This window comes from Vidua chalybeata, chromosome 6 (assembly GCF_026979565.1).
Source record: "Vidua chalybeata isolate OUT-0048 chromosome 6, bVidCha1 merged haplotype, whole genome shotgun sequence".
NCBI lineage: Eukaryota > Metazoa > Chordata > Aves > Passeriformes > Viduidae > Vidua > Vidua chalybeata.
Genome location: NC_071535.1, coordinates 17,315,431 through 17,332,754, shown reverse-complemented (window position 1 = coordinate 17,332,754; position 17,324 = coordinate 17,315,431). Strand labels below are relative to the sequence as shown.

The following is a 17,324-nucleotide window of genomic DNA, read 5'->3' as shown; positions in this document are numbered from 1 at the left end:
ATTCCAGCAGAAAACTTAACAGGAGACTGCAGCACCTACTGTGGCTGCCCACACCTCCCTCCTGGTGAAAACTAGTGGGGAAAATCAACCTTCCTGCATCTGAACAGGTCTGAAAACATCACCTGTCAGTCTGACTGGACCATCATCCTCTGTGCAGGAATGACAGTTCAATCTGAGCAGTCCACCTACTCCTATATTGCAAAAGGCAGCTGTATTGATGCTGTGGTAAATTTCCCCTGCTGCACATTATAAGCAGAAGTTATTCTCATGAGACACCCTGAAAGCTCAACACAACAGGTCCTATTTAGTCTTGTGTATCTGAGGAGAGGGGTTGGCACGAAGAAACAGTGTAATTTTCACAGGAACTGATAAGAGAGGTATCCAGTTTTGAGAGGACCAGATGATATTCTAAGAGGCATTGTGAATCCAGATTGATCTTCTTCCCAAAGAAATTCTGAATAGTATTATCCCTGAGGGAAACAAGACAAAACTGCATGCTGAACTTGCTCTGTTGAAGAGAGTCCCCTAACTTCTCAAAAGCTTTCAAAGCCTCTTGTCTGTGTCTCCCTCTGCCTTTCAAGAATTAAAAGAGGGGATATTGCAGAAGATTTTAAATATGAGCAGACATTATGCACACCAGGAATATATTCATAGCAAGCTATTTCTAATACTGCCTAAGGCTGGAGAAGAGAACAAAAAGAATTAGAAATGTCTGCATTAACTAATGATAAATGCTTTTCTGTGAGACAGAGCAAAAAGAATGTAAGAAAGGGAAGGGTAAAATCCCTAATTTCCCATCTCTACATTAACAGGTAGCTGGTAAAGATCCTGTTCTCTACCTGCTGGGAAAAATACATGAGAAACAGTCCTTTGAAAATGTATAAAATTTAACTATATACAGCTTTACAGTACAGGAATTTGAGGATGCCTACACAGAAGTTTTCAAGTGGCCTGGAAGTAAAATAGTTCTGTCTCCTCTATGAGTCAATTCTGATTATGAAACAGAGTCTAAGCAGGAAATACAGATAAACTCTAAAGAGAATATTGATACAACTATGTCCTGTATTTAGCTTGAAAACCTCATAAAAATTATATATAATTAATGATCCAGTAGTCCTAGTAGTCATGGCTCTGCAATCCCCACTGGAGCAGAATACAAGTCCTGGGTAAAGCCAGTGGCAAAGCTGATGAAGAGAGCTGACCCCTGCTGCTAAGGCCAAGCTGTGGTAAAGAGATGGAGAGTAACTCTGGAGAATTCTGGAGGATGACCCTTGGGGCTGCATCCCTTCAGTGTAGCAAATGGGGAAAACAGCTGAAGAACTCACTCATCAAAAAATAAGAATTTTATTCCAATTAGTATCTTCCCCTCTATGCATTTTAAGCAATGCATTGTAACCTATGAATGTCATAGGTTCTCTCTGCCTTTCTCTCCATTTACTGGATGGAAGTACTGCACCTAAAGGGCTAGACACAATGATTCTGAAAAGGGATAAAAAAACAAAAAAAATCCCAAAAAACAAAAAAAAAAAAAACCCAACCAAACAACAACAAAAAAACCAACCAAACAAAAAACCCAAACAAACAAACAAACAAAAAAACCAAACAAACAAACAACAAAAAACCAAAAAACCCACAAAAAACCCCATGTAAAAAGTAATGGAGTAAGACCTACCGAGATACTTCCTTTCACTACCTTGCAGCCCTATCCTGAGAAAAGAGATTGTAATTGGAACAGCACCGTGCAGTGAGGTCAACACTAATTATGAAACCCCACCCAGAATACCCAACTGCCTGAGCTGAAATAGCTTTTGCAGATACTGAGAGTTCTGAAAGAGGAGGGCACTGGCAGTACACTTGACCAAATTAATCTCTGTTGTGACTGACTGAAAATGAAGCTACACTCAGGGCAAATTGTTCTTCCACCAATAAACCAGCACTGCTTTAAGCAAAACAAACCACTGAACCACAGTTCCTACTGCCATCACTAGATGTCTCTTACTGCCCTGCTTCCTGATAGTTGAGTATCTTAAACTTTACCCTTGAATGTTTCAGTATAACCCTGAAATAAAACTGTAGTGAAAGAAATTGCCTCACAAAGGTCTAAGTTAATAACAAAACAACAGCTATATGTTCAAATAGCTTTCAGGATTTGCTTTAATATTATTGATACTCTTCTCTCTAGTATTTAATCCAGGAAAAAGTCTTTAAGAAAAGGGAGAGAAGGGTGAAGCAGGAAAAAGCATTTGCACTTAGAAAAACAGGCCACTATAGGAGGTTCTCACCACAAACTGCCTGCAATTTGCTAGTGAAAATAAAAGTGCTTTTCACAAACTACCACTCAACAAACAGATATGCCATGACTATCTTGCAAAGGATGATACCCCAAGAATTTTAGGTGGCAGAGTTTTATTTCATTTAGAACCTCAGAATCATTGGCAAGCAGCAAAATACCCAGAGCTCACATATACTTTTACAGTTTTTGCAAAATACTGATTTATTTCATACAGATCCCACAATGATCCACTCTTACCTTACTGCAACAGCCATGCTCCCTATAGGGTTGATTGGCAATGGCCTGGCTCCAGGAAATATTCCTCTACTCAGTACTCGAGCTCCATTTTGTATCACTCCCGAAGGAACTAAAAACAAAACAAAACATAGAATGTTTTTTCTTCTAAAGGAAAAGTTAGAAAACTACAGGAGCAAAATGTGGAACTCAAACTTTTCAATGTACAGGAAAACCATTAGAGAGGCTCGTGCAGTACACTGCTTACCTTGGACATCTCAGCCTTGAGTCTTCTGAGTGCCATTTTAGCTCCAATGCTATTTTCATGGCAAACAATGATAACATGGCTTGCCAAAGCCACTACCTGACCTAGTTGCTGCCGATCATTCCTTGTACAAACTAATCACTTTTGTTTTGTAATTGCTGTTCTGCTGCAAATGCATGTGCTTAGAGTCAAAACCAGCTATGAGCACAGATGTAACTATTTTGTCTACAAAAAAATGACCCCTTACTGATAAACAGAACACAAGTATTTCACTGCAAAATCACAGCTGAAAGCTTTTTATCATCCCAGTTTACTTTCTGAGCAGCAATATCTTGGTCCCCCATCTCTGCAAAAGAAAATATTAACTTAAATATGTATTTACCAGGAAGAGAAAGGGAAGAGACTAAAAAGACATTATCTCCATAGCACTAATTAGGCCCTGTCCTTGGCCATTGATGACCCTGCCACACAGCCTGGCAGCAGTCCCGCATGTGGCCGGGTCACAGCCCAGCCTCCCTCACCCAACACGTGCTGATGCCACTGACACCAAACTCGTAGGCACTGACCACTACAGACAAGACATTTCACTGGGCCATTCAACTTGGCTCTACATCAAAAATTGCAGCTCCAGCCAACAAGATTTTAGGCTACACCCGAGTACTTGTTCTCTACCCAGGCATGTTTCTGTACACTGCTCAGCCCACAGCAGACAGCTGAACAAGTAGCAGAGAAGCACTACTCAGGCACCACCACAGCAAGAATGTCCTCAGCAAGTGTCAGGATTTGCCTCCTCCGCTGTGAGACACAAGACTACCAAACACAGTTCTTAGCCTAGGCCCTTACCAGGGACCTACTTGCATGTAATAGCATTTGTTTGCACTGCTACTATGTTCCTTCAGGCTGGGACAGTAACCTCACTACAGCCTCCACCCAAACTCGCTTCTTAAACATCCACAGACAGCCAGCTGACACACGTTCTATTTACTAGAAGTCATCATTCACACCACGGGGACTGCCTAAAAAGAGAATGATGATCATTACTCTTTTTATATTATTTTTAAATATACAGATATTATATAAACACTTTTAAGATAAATGTAAACCATATCACTTTATATACACCCACAGAATTTATTTTTAAACAAATTACACAGAGACTAGAAAAATTACTCAGAATCAACACATACACTTTACATGCCCAATTTCAAATACTCACACCCCAAAATACACAGAATACCCAGTGTATTGTGAGGCAGAGAAGTATAGGCTCAGAAGTATAGTTCTAAGCTGCTGAGGTACACTTCAACCTCCAATAAACATTAAGCCAGTTTGACACCTCCCCTCTTGCTGTCCTGGTGCTCACCTTGTTTCACTCTCAACCACACAGATTAGTTCTAGGAAAATAATCTTCTTTCTCCTGCTTGTGAGAGCACATCACTCTCCCGATCAAATCCTGACACTGTGTTACACCCACTCTTAATTCTGAGCACCTTTGAAGAACAGGTCAGTTATATTTAGGTGCTTAAGTTCAGCCTCAAATGGCTAAAATTACAGAACCTAGTTTATAACAACTTGGGTCAGCTTTCAATGACCAGAATAATTTAAAATAGCATTTTGCTATTTATAACTCCCTACTCTGTACACTTTTTCCTTCATTGCTAGTTTATGAGGAATCAATCAAACCTCTTTCACTCAGGGGACAATGTAAGGCTTTCTCTGCTCCGATGTTCTAGTTTGTAGATACTGTAGAGGAATGTTATGATGTTAAAACTCAAAAAGCTGAATTTCTTATTTTATTTGTTTCAACAGCATAGCCTTGAGATGGTTGAAACACCAGTGTCATGAAAGAAAAGCAGTCTACTCAAAGATATGGCTAACCTAAAATGTGAAGGTAACAGGTAAATTCAAAGCCACAGATAAATGTGCTGAATACCGAAAGATCAATAAAAAACCATAATTTCAAATGAGCACGGTTATTCCAACAAACTTTTAAGAGGGACAGATTTTATACTGCACGACATGGTATGGTTTCTCTATGTTTACAAAATCTCATCAAAAGAAAGGAACCAGGAGTTTTGACTGAGAAAGATCTCGTAATTTTCTCTTCACTATGATACAAACCATCATTTTATACTGAAATGAAACATTTATCCATATGCACAGAATGTCAGTTAGCTATGGATACTGTCTACATATACACTGTAAAACTTCAAAGCAAACATACTGAAAGTGCTACTGCAAAAAGAGAGCAACAGGCTCCTTGATGCCCAAACTCTTCTCTCCCCAGATTACCTAATTTTCCTTGTCTGCTGGCAGAGTTAACTGATGTTTATTATTTTTCTTCTCCTCTATCCCTTATTGACAACTCCCATTGCTTCTTTAGATCACCCTGTTTGCTTCCTTACCAATTCTCAAAAATTAGCTTCCTGTCTTTCCTTCTTTATCTCTTCTGAGTTTCTTTTTTTCCCTGCACTCCTATGTATGTATCTATACCTGCATCTATATCAAATACATTGCCAAGCCTCACAACTTAGGATTTCTATACATTGACACCCTCTCTGGAACCCATCCCTCATTTTCCTTGACCCTTTGCAGGTTTGTAAGTCACGGACTGCTATCCAGGAAACATTCTCTTCAAAAGCTTCACATTTAAAACATTCCCACATCAACACATGCACACCCGCGCACACGCGCACACACACACTCTCTCTCTGTCTCTCCATATATTCTCTTCAAGAAGTTACAAATGTTTGTAAAAAAGAAAAAACCCAGAGGTTTGATGTCTTCTGAAAATATCCTCTAAGAGACAACTTGGTCTCTTGTCCTGCCTATGAAAGTCCCTTCAATCACGGCCAGTCTGTGCTTTGTACCACCACTCACTGAAAGGCTTCAATAAGACTAACTATTTCAGCTTGCAACAGCAGTGTTATTGCTACTGATTTTTGGTTTTGCTTCCTCAGACTCTCTGAACTGTAATTCAGCACAACCACTACATCACTCAGACAAACAGAAAGGTTGTATGCAAGGGATAACTGAAGAAGGACACTGGACTATATAGTGCATCCTTTCAGGAAATATATGGAACCATAAAGGAAAAAAACCACAACATCCCAACTTTCTGGTAAATCAGCTTCTGTAGCACTCTAAACCTAAAATTCTGTAATGCTCTAAAATGAAAAGCAGGATTAAAATATTTCAGTAGTAAAATGTATTAATTTCTAGTTATCCACATTACCAATGTGCCACTGTAAGATTGGTCTTTCTTGCTCATTCATCTCTACTTACAGCATTTAAAGCATCAAAACTGATCCTTGCAAAAAATAACATTAATTACTTAATTTTAAAAAGATTACGGATAAACTGCTATTACACTGTCCCTGGTACCAGCCTTTGTGCAGGCTGTATGACAGCGACTTATATTCAAGGAATTATTTCTACATCTTGGTGCTTTTGAAGGGTTGTGGGTTGTGGATTATTTATTGAAATTATGTGGTGCTTTTATTCCAAAGATACATTTATGCCTTACAAGTGTTAATTATGTTTCAAACCCATATTTTAGATTGAAGATTCAAGGTGTGGATGTAAGATAATTTACTCCAAGCCATATTATCAATCACTGCCAATCTGGATGAGCACCTTACAGTCCTGACCCCTCTCTTATAATGCTTCTTTAACCAACAGTACAGGCAGGTTACAGGTTCCCAATTCCTAAGCAGAAGTGTGAAATGTAATTTACACCTTTTCTGTGCGAGTGCCGAAAGCCATTTATGTCTGAGAAACTCAGCTCAAGAAAACAATGCAAGAAGACCTGTGCATCTCTTTGATGAAGGTCTCCTTTTCCACAAAATGTTCCCAGTGAAACACAAAGAGTCTGAAATGACAAAATCATTATTCACCTTTCAATTTTCATTACTGCTATGTTTTCAAGGGTCTACTCTGCTCTCAGGAAACTTAAACCCAGGAAACACTTTCATTGGAGTAGAGTCAAACCGTGTACTGACAATCTGCCCCTAATCTGCTGCACGAATGGGGAAATTATTTTTGGATCTTATACTGCTCTGGTGGAATTTCACAACCTGAGCAGACTCAGCCAGCTGAGTCTCCACTGGCTAACTCTGGAGTGAAGCAATGCATCCAATGTCAAAAATCAAGACTATGCCTCTGAAATTCTCCAAGGTGAAAAAAAAAATCTTCCTTTTGTAGTGAACTTTCATGCTATAGTTTAACTGACAATAAAGTGAATGACATGTAGGAGAACATATCATAATCTGAATTCACCAAGGCACTATGTTCACATAGCGTTAAAAGGATTGAACAGAAGCCCTTCAAAAATCCAGTGTTGTTTTGTATCCTGTAGTCAGGGTCTGTAGGTGGAAAGTAAGTAGAGGGCTACATGATCACTCCACAGCCAGTGTTGGACTATTTTAATCCAGAGCACGCTCTTGTGTGCACATTAGCTGAGTAGATTATTCCAACTATGGACTTCTTTCATCACATCTCTCAACAGACTGCATCCCTGATCTCTTACTTGCAGGTATGTACAAGTGAAGCAAGCTCCATTCTGGCTGAGATAAACACCTCATCCAAGATCTTCACAACAGTGTCAGAAAACCATGTCAGACTGGGTCCTTCCCTGAAGATGTGATTGTCTAACCAACAATGTAGCAATTTGGTAAAATTGAAATGCAAAAGAAGGAGGAAGTAATGCATAGTCACCAGACACACTGACACCCCAAAAGCTCACTAGAAAAGGAAACTAACTTCTTGGTTAAATGTTGGCATGTGAAAGTTAAATGAAGTATAAGCAAGGAGTGAAATGTGTTGCCAATAAAGATAATGAACCGGGTAAAAAACATGTTCTTTGTGTGATCTAGGAAATAAACATACACTTCATTAAACTGTCTAGCTCTAGGTAGCCAATACTTACCATGGAAGGATGAATAGTATTTAATGAGAAATAAATTTTAAAGAAGTGGAATGTGTGAGTGTATCCTGTAGGGACAGACTGGTTCTTTGCTGCTTCTGTCATCACATGGCACATGCATTGATCTCAGGGCTCTCTTCCCTGACCCAGCTTCTGTAGCACAGAAGAAATCATTATAGACAAGAGGCACTGAGTTTTGGCTAATATCTGTCAGCTTCAGCTCTTCTCTGCCAAGCTTTCTTTCAGTACAGTGTTTAGCAGAATTCTTTAGATCAGGCTACAAGAACTGAAAGTAGGAAACTGCTGATGATCTATAGTGGATGGGACATCAGAAGTTGCCAAAAGCAAATGTTTTCTGCCAGATGTGTAACTTTATTCAGCTATCTTATCCCAGGCACAAATTTGATGATATCTGCCCAACTGCCCAACTATTTTATGGCTCAAGGACTATTTCATAGCTCAGAAATTCCAAACTCTGTAGTCCTTACAAACTGCAAATCTAGGGTGCATCCAACAAGCCATTTATTCTAAACAGAAATTGGCGTGGGGGAGACAAATGTATCCTGATAATCCTATCACACTCACACTTTTTCTAAAAATATTATGAGAAGTACGGAGGAAGAAGTAGAAAGTACTTCCTAAAAGTAAGCTTTCTTTCCAAATTTATTTCATCTCTTTAATGGCTTAATATTAAACATCAAAGTAAAACAAAACAAAACAAAATCCCAACCAAAATCCAGCAATAGAAAGTTTGAACATTATGAAAATGTCTTTTCCTAGTTTTTGCTTTAATACAAAAATGTTAGTAAAATTAGCTTTATGAAACATTTTACTCACAATAATTTATTATTTTCTGGTACTCAAAGTTAGGCTGGAAGCTGTCTCAGTTATAATAAGTGACTTGTCCATAAGCAGTACAAACAGACATCTATCAAGTTTCATGTACAATAAAAATGTCCCAACAAAACAGCATGTTCTATTTTATCCTATTTGGACTGTCATTAAGGCAATTTTTTTGGTCTTCATCCCTGTAATGTATCTTGCTCATACACAATCCACTTGCATTAGTTTAAAAAGCGAATTTCATTGTGGTACAATGTTAGAAGTATAGAGGTAAAGTATATCTCTTTAGGGAATTCCTTCTCCTCCCACCAAACTTACAATATATATATATATATCTAGTCTGGGTTTTATATGTTTTGAGACAAAGATTAACAAAGACTTCCAAATCAGAGAGACACTGGTTTCAACCCCGGAAAACCTATTTTTAAGAAGCACCCAGCAAAACTCCATGCTCATATCTGCTTAAACATCTCTACCACAGTCTCCTATAAAGAACCACTCACAAAACCACTGTTGCTAAGTTTTCTGAAGGCCACCACATTCTAGACAACCCAACCAACTGAGTAGTGATGAGCAGTACTGAAACCAGAAGGTGGATGTCAGAGCTGGGAAGACTCTCAGTTTCCTGGTTTCTACCCAAACCCTTTCTGCGAGCACTGTTTAATAGCTGTTTCCAGTATTAAACTTCATGTTGAGCAATGTACTTGCATTTGTCTGCAATTCACAAATTATATAGCAACAGGCAAAGGACTATACATGAACTTGAAGCACTGAGAAGCTTCTTGAATTAAATCAGTATTTCCAGGATAATCCCTGTGACCACAGCACTAGCAGTAGCAGCCATACACTAACACTGTCCCTTCTTTACTTGTCCCTCCAGAAAAGCAAGTGGCTCCAAGTTCAAAATGACCTCACCAATTAAGAAGGTGTTGCTACTTACATGCTTCCAGTGACCTGAATTTCAGGAATTCAAACACACTGCAAAAGCATCAAAACCTATCTCCCATTTTAATCATGGCAAAACATCATGGTTTGGCAAGACTCAGTAACATGCCCAGGACGCCACACTTTTAGGAACAGGGAAAACTGTGCTGGAGTTACAGCAAGCAATATTCACTTTCAAGACATTGGTAAGAATTGAAGTGCTGAAAATCTTTTGTACAAAAAAGCAACTGTACAAAACTAACTCGTGGACTTCACTGATTTAGTACCCATGAGTTCTAAAGTGAGCTCTACCATTTGTTCACCATCCTGTTTTCTTCTGTCCTCTCTCCAAATTAGATTCACAAGAGGGAAATAGGCCCATAAATTTGATGCAACTTGCCCAAGATGGCCCAGACAGTACTCAGTGCCTTGCAGGTCAAGATACAGTTTTCAGTGCAAGTCAAATATTTTGGAATTAATATTCATTAACTGACTACTAATAAAAATCCCAAGTATTTGTAACTTCTGAAGGAAACAGGTATTTCAATTGCTGTTTCTTTTCAAACACAAACCTACAAAGCCTGATGAAACATGACTTCAATAAACTGAAGCAAAAAGTATTAAATCTATGTTGCTACATGCCCTCTTTTAGCATATCACAGTATCTTTCATGCTTTAACTCCTGGTGCCAGCTGGATTGCAGGTTTCAGTAGAAACTTGTACACAGCTGGCTACTTTGAGCTTCTGCCTTTAGTTACAATTGATAAGTGTTTGGTCTGTGAATATACTGCAGGGTGTTAATAATTCAGAAACTGATTTCTGATATTAACCCTCTAACTATAATTGCATATTCCTAACTTTTAGCAGCAATGTGAACAATCAGTTTTATAAGTCTATACAGTAAAACCTATACAAATACAAAATAATCCTAATAACAGTATTTTACTCTTTTACTATGCCTTTTTGTTTTTCTGAATGAAAACTAAAGGATGGTGGAATTGAGGTAAATGGTAACTAATGTTTTTCAGATACCATTTCAAGTTTTCATAGAAAAGCAAAAGCTGATTTTAGAATTCATTTGTGATTATTAGCACTGTTTCACACATGAGTGTAGAATTTTAAATGGTCATTTAAAACCAGAAAGGTAATTAATCAGTTACAAAGCATAACCTCCTCTTCTCAATAAATCTTTCCATTTTCCTACCTACATACAGCAGGGATTGCTTGCCCTTTTACCATGCACAGTTCCTGAAAGCTGCTCAGGAGAGGAGGACAAGGACCACTCTTCTCTTTCTGGAACAGTTCCTTGGTACATCATGCTCTCCTGAGAGAAGCTTCTCAAGAAGCATTCCTCTGGCAGGGTCACAAAGCAGGCTGACAATAGCTTTCCTCAGCTGCACGGGAAATGCTTTGATGGTAATTGACTCTCTTCCCCAGGCAGAGTATCAAAGTGCAAATCAAGGCTTCCCCTGGAATTTGGAGTTGGTTGCCCAGGCTAGAACAATAGCAGTGATGCTAGACAGTCTTGGTAATGGTTTCTATTTTAACTTCTGCCTTTATTTTTCAGAGCTGCCTGTCACTTGGCATTACTACCACGCTTGCTGACTAGCGATATGTTTGTCTTCTTGTATTCTCTGTTTTGTTCAGCTCTACTCCACTATGGATTCCTGTAATACCTTCACTGCAAGCTCTGTGGGGCAGGATGGTTCCTGCAGTATTTGCACAGCCCAGTACAGTGGGGGTCAAGGCCTCTTCACCGCTCTGTTAATACACAGCATTAAAACCTTAGGCCTGGTCACAGAACAGGGAGGACAGTATTGGCAGGAAATGAGATGTCTCTTTGCTCCTTGTCACCTGCCTACCACCTTGCATCAGTCAGAGAAAAAAAACCCAAAACATGCAGGATGTGTGCAAGGAAGGAGCTGAAACAGTGCCCAAGTGAATGGAAAGTATCCAGATGGCTGTGGTAACTTACACGATAGGAGTCAAATCAAAACAAAATGAAAACAGAACCATATGCCATGTATCCTTCACTCTCTTGTTCTCTTTCTCTCTCCCCCTGCCTTTCTCCTGGCTGTTGCCCCAGGTCTTTCTATCACTATGGATAATAGTATGTTACTCATTTAAGTGTATGTCATGAATAACAATAACCTCTCTTTTACATTAGAGTTCACAGATTAATATTATTCATGTAACAAATGTAGTATGAACCAAAAATTATACTCATGTAAGGGTCAAGGAAGTGCAAGGGTCTACAAGGGAAGTTATATTTCTTTATTACATCCTTTTTATCTGGTATGCTGTATACTTATAAAAGAGAATATTAATTTTATACGTCTACGTTGCTATATGCTATAGAAATATCTACTCACAACCTGCTTGTATCTCAGGGGGAGTATTCAAAAGCATCATGGCAGTGGCAGCATCAATGTCAGGATCTGGAAAAATCAACCAATAAATACATTATTTACAACTGGGCTAATCTTCTCACCCCCATTGCTAAACTACAGGTTTGACCACGTCTCCGAGTGGAAAGGAGGAGAGTTCACCACTCAGAGGGCTCACTGACTACACATTAAATTTATCCCCAAGCTTGCACGTGATCCCATTGTTACTATTAAACAGAGTGGTGATCTATGTCACTGAGCCATACTTATGCCTGTGTGTGCATGATACCTTTGCTGTGTTAGCCTCACCAATTCCCTCTTTAATTCTGTGGACAGTATTTAGATTTCATTACAAAGGATCTGTGAAAGCACGTGCAACATCACAATTTGGAAGCAATAGAGAGGGATGAGCTGACAGCTGAGGAGTGGGAAAGCACAAGGAATACCTGAGCAAGTACAGAAGATGACACTTGGTCATTTCTATTTGTCAAGAAAGATTTCAGCAAAGTTTGAGAAAGTGTTGGAAGGCAAACTGCTGCAATTAAGAAAAAAAAAAAGAAACTAGCATTTCACTGAAGCAGCAACTTATTTGCATTCTTGTCCATTGTCACTTTAATATAAGCAAAAATGATCAGCTGGCTGCTGTTATTCTTAAATTGGTTTCTGAATCCATCATGAAAAGTCAGCTGACAGATGGTAAGTTATAGAGACAGAACAAAATATGATCCTTTTATAACTATATTCACTTGCTTCACACACAACAGCTCGGCTGCTATGGAAATGCAGGTATCTATGACAACAGTAAACAACCCCACAACGGCCACTGAATAAGCTGAAAAGAACATCTGCCCCAGCAAAGCGTCCCAGCTGCCCTGGGGCGCAACTTGCTAATCGTGCAGTGATGCCGTGTGACAGAGAAAGCCGCCTCTGCCATGTCCAAATAAATGAAGTGTGCAATTGAAGCAGACATAAAAACGCACACCCTAGCTGACTGCTGCCTCTGCGCTGCTAAACTGAATGACTAATGAGTATGCATTTGTTGTTTGGGGTTGGGGGGGTTTCAGCTTGTCAGTATTTATACCAAATTACATACAAAAAAAATTTATTAACTACTAATAGCTTCGTGGCACTTTATTTTGGCTATTATGACAGAAAATTATTTACCACTGTTAAAAATATCTGTATTTTTGATCTTTATATATTTCAAAACTATTCCCAGTAATGTGATGTGGTATAAAGCCCTGTAATATATTAACAATACAAGTGACGTAGACGGATTTCAAAATCTGCTTAAGCCAAACAGAAATTCACTTGACTGCAGAATTAATAAAAGGGACTTTTTTATTAGTCTAAGTATGTACTACTTTTTTGTGAATAGCTGCAAGCACTCTTCTAAAGGCTACTACTCTACTATTTAATTGATAAAACAGTAAACAGAGGAACAGTGTAGTGGGTGTCAAACTGAAGCTGAAGCAGCAGCAGCAGACTTAGTATAAAAGGTGCCTGTGTCTTCTGGACAGGTCAACATTTTCCAAAGAAAAAGCAGCGTTACCAACTTATGTTCATCTTCAAGTCTGAAGATACCTCAAAAGCTGAATTCCTGCTGCAATTATGTATGCTGAAAGTGCCACTTCCCAACAGCATCATTCCCAAATATGTGCCAAGTTGCAAGACTGGATCCACACACCACACAGCAAGTGTGTGCTTTCAAACTAAAGAGGAATAATCCATCTAATGTTAAAAAGCAAGACAAAAGAGCAAAGAAGCCTGAGAAAGAAAAAAAATATTCACCAGAATTCTTCCTTCTTTTTCATACCATAAAATCCAGAGATTTTTAAACGCTGAATTTAGCGTATCATAATTTCTACACCCAACTTCAACATTTATTTATTGGCTGCTCTTAAATTTTGTTTTGTTTTAGTTCAGTGGATGACACTGTAGGATAATGCGAATTTTGCTGCTGAAATAATAAAAGGACACTACTATGAAAAGCAGGAAAAGCACATTTCCTGATGACTTTGGGTTTTGTTTGTGTAATAAACTCTGTGAGTTGAGGTAAAATTGATGCAACCAGTTTCTGTTGAAAGGTGCATTCCTAGCCTTTGGACCACTAACGGTACCACAGTGTTTCTGCAATGACATAAGACAAACACGAGCTGCTCACAACACAGGACTGCATCTGCAGCAGCCATCTCCCAAAGCATAGCCGTGTCTCAAGCCCATCCACGCCTGCTATGTTTCTGTTTCTGCTGGTACATTCTTGAAGAAACTAGACAGCCATTCCATAATGCCTTGGCAGAGGTAAGAGAGCTTAGAGGCAATGCATGAATGCTGGTGTCAGTAGCATCCAGGAAAATGTGCTTTTGGTTTTCCTACTGCAAGGAAAAAAGAAAAAGAAGGGACTGGTGCACAAGTGAGACAAGGGCCGAGGGCCAGCTGTCTGAGCCCACACAAAGAGGCAGATTGAAAAGCTGGCACATTCTTTTGCCGCACTGTTGTCCACAATCTGGAGGCGTTCTCATGAGCAGTGTGTCAAGAAGAGCCAAGAAGTAGCCACGAGGAGCAGCACCAAAGGCATGGGACTGAAGGGCACCTTTGCTGGGACTGGCTCTTCTGGCTTTGGCAGCTGGTCCCCACCAGTGCCCCCACGCTGATGGCCATTTCCCCACTGCCATCTTTCTGAAGTCTCTTCCACGTGGATGCTCCCATTTGTAGCTGTAAGGCCTGACCTGGCTTACTGCTGCATCCCCACCAGCTGGTAACTGGATCCTGTCCCTTCTACCTGGCCTGTGCTCGTGAAGCTGTGGATTTCAGAACTGAGATCTCTGCCCTACTTGAAGTCTGTGATCAACACAAAGGCTCCTGAAGTTATTAACAGTGGGTGGTTAGTGAAACATGATTGCAGGAACATCTTTCCCTAGGAAACCAGGTTAAAAATAACTACATACAAAGTTTTGGAATATAGGAAATTAAGTATTTAAATGAATGCATTCTGGCTTCTTTTTTTGCTAATTCAAGTAAATGGTGAACTGACTGCATACATGAACTGTTAATTTTTTGTCAGTGGAAAGCAGATGTCCAGCCTCCCCTGTGAAAGAGGGAAGTAAGGAACAATGAAGAAAAGGAAGGTTCGAGGGTGTTGTACAAAGAAATAAGAGTATGTCGAAGTCTCAAACAGGCAACATTGGAGAGTGTTAAGAAAATAATGAAAAAAATTGCCAGCAGCCACAGCTCTTCCTAACAAACAACTGCAGTCCAGCTATACATTGGTACTTCATGCTACAGTCTGAAGTTTCAGTGCTTGGTCCCTCACACACCAAGGGTCCATTGCAAAGTACCAGAAAGGACCTGGAAGAAGCCTTAAGCACTTACAAGATCTTGTAAGGCATGAAAGGCATCAAGGGGCTGGATTTCTACTACAGCTGCAGCACCTCCCCTCGCACTGTTTTGGCCAGCATTGCTCTCAAACACAGAACTTCTTTTCATGAAGATGACACCAACCTCATGGCATTCTGTTTGCTGCATTTTAGATTCATGCCCCTTGTCAGCAGAGTCTTCAACAGTGAACACCAAATCTGTAAACAGCATCTAGTTCTTTCAGTGAAAAATTAACTTACAATATCACTCTGGAATTACATCTATGCATATAGTCAAGACGTACTTTGAGCCAAATTTTGCTTTGCATGTTACTTGTATACATCAGAATCTGTCTTGCACAGACATGTGAAATGGTGAAATGGTAGGCATGAAATATTCAGCATGAGATTCCATACATGCAATACAGAGGATAGCCCTCAGGTAGCAGACTATTCTAGAATTCACAAAAAATAATTAAAATCAGTAAATCAGTCATGTACCTGAGAAAGCCAGATCTGACAGCTGTTCTTTTATATGTTGTGATCTCTGATCAGAGTTCATTTTATAGAGAGAGAGAAAGTGATTTCTAGTAATTAGTATTATTTTGATATTATTTTTAACTTTAACCTGGTTTCATCAAACCCTTCAAATCCATCCCCCTCCCTTTAAATAAAAATTAGGGTAACATAGTGCCTTCTTGGTTGTGCAAAAGGAAATTTATCTTTACAGCCATATCATAAGGTTTTAAAGAAAATAGCAGCTAAAGCCGTTCAAAGCAACCATGGCCTGAATTTTCCAGCACAAATGCCTAGAGAGAGGCACTTAAGATGCATATTTAGGTATTAAGAAAATGTTACAGCCAACTGACGTAAAAAATGGAGTTAGTAAATAAACTGCACCATCTGTACACTACAACCATTGCTGTGTTATCTCATCAGGAAGGAATTTATAAAATCTTCTTTTAATTTAAAGTTACTACATCAAAAATAGAACTATTTTTGTGAAGTACTTCACTTTACCATTCAGTATGCTAGTTTTTGGTCCATTCTACTTCTGCCTCAGCATCCTCCACTGCTTTTTCCCATTTATGTGTTCCTAGTGTAGATGGAATGCCTAAAACCTAGTGCCACTGTACTCAAAAGGCAGAAGTACAGATTATTACTTGTCTACAAATCAGTCTTCTAATCCCCTCCCTGCCTCACTTTCTAGCACAGTCCATTCCTACATTTTTTTGTTAGTTTGATTCTTTGATATTTTCAATTTTCATCAGTAGTAAAATGTGCAAAAGCAACACTCTCTTCCATCTTTACCTTCGGCTTATTAAAGTGGAACAGAGCGAACAGCAGCTTGCCCGTTTAACTTCTCTGTTAACAGACGCGTCTTTTCCCTTCCCACATCATGATGGTTAACCTTGGTATAAGTCAGGTCAAACATAGAGAATATTGAACAGATTGGAGGTTTTTTCCCCCATTTGCTTTTTTTTTTCTTTTGTATCTTTTAAAATTTATTTTGCTTAATGATGGAGTAAGAATATAGCTGTTAAAATAAAGTGGTAATGTGCAAGACAGAAAGAAATACCTGAAGAGAATTGTAAATACTGTAACTCTGTCAAAGTCCTCGGTGTGGGATGCCACTGAGTCCACTTCTGAAATATTTAAGTAAGATTGAGAAGTTCTCTTAAAATAAACAGAATACTTGTGGAAGCGTACAGTAAACCAGCAGAATTTAGAACCAAGATCTTGGGAAGAAACAAGAAATTATATTCATATCTCAACAACAGTGCACGAAAGACCAAGCATGAGAAATCTGGAAGCTATACAATAGAGGCCAGGAGGAAGCAATTTCATTAGTAATGCCAAGACACAGTGGAGCATCTCACACTCCTTTAAAGAGATCTAGTATGAGACACAGAAGAAGAAAGGCACAGGTCTAAATGAACTAATAATTTTTCCTATTTAAGTTCATTTCCGGCACTGCCAAGTAAGCTATGGCACAAGTATCATAAGAGGTCTAATTTTAAAAAATACAGAACATTTCTACCAGAAACTTTCTTCCTGCTCCTCTATTTTGCTGCATTTGTATTGTCATGAAGCAACACATATGATTTCCATTCTCTAA

The 17,324-nt window shown here is 39.0% G+C and overlaps 1 protein-coding gene across 4 annotated transcripts in view; it reads right to left on the bottom strand.

Annotated features, from left to right (window-relative positions):
- The window catches only part of FOXN3 (forkhead box N3), a 209,491-nt gene that overhangs the window by 14,957 nt on the left and 177,210 nt on the right, over nucleotides 1–17,324 (bottom strand). For 2 of the 4 annotated variants that reach the window (XM_053944509.1, XM_053944512.1), the window contains one exon: nucleotides 2,531–2,639. In XM_053944509.1, coding sequence (XP_053800484.1) covers nucleotides 2,531–2,639 — 109 coding nt within the window. Of the gene's footprint in view, nucleotides 1–2,530; nucleotides 2,640–11,834; nucleotides 11,901–17,324 lie in introns of all 4 variants that reach the window. The other 2 variants (XM_053944510.1, XM_053944511.1) reach the window with 2 other exon arrangements.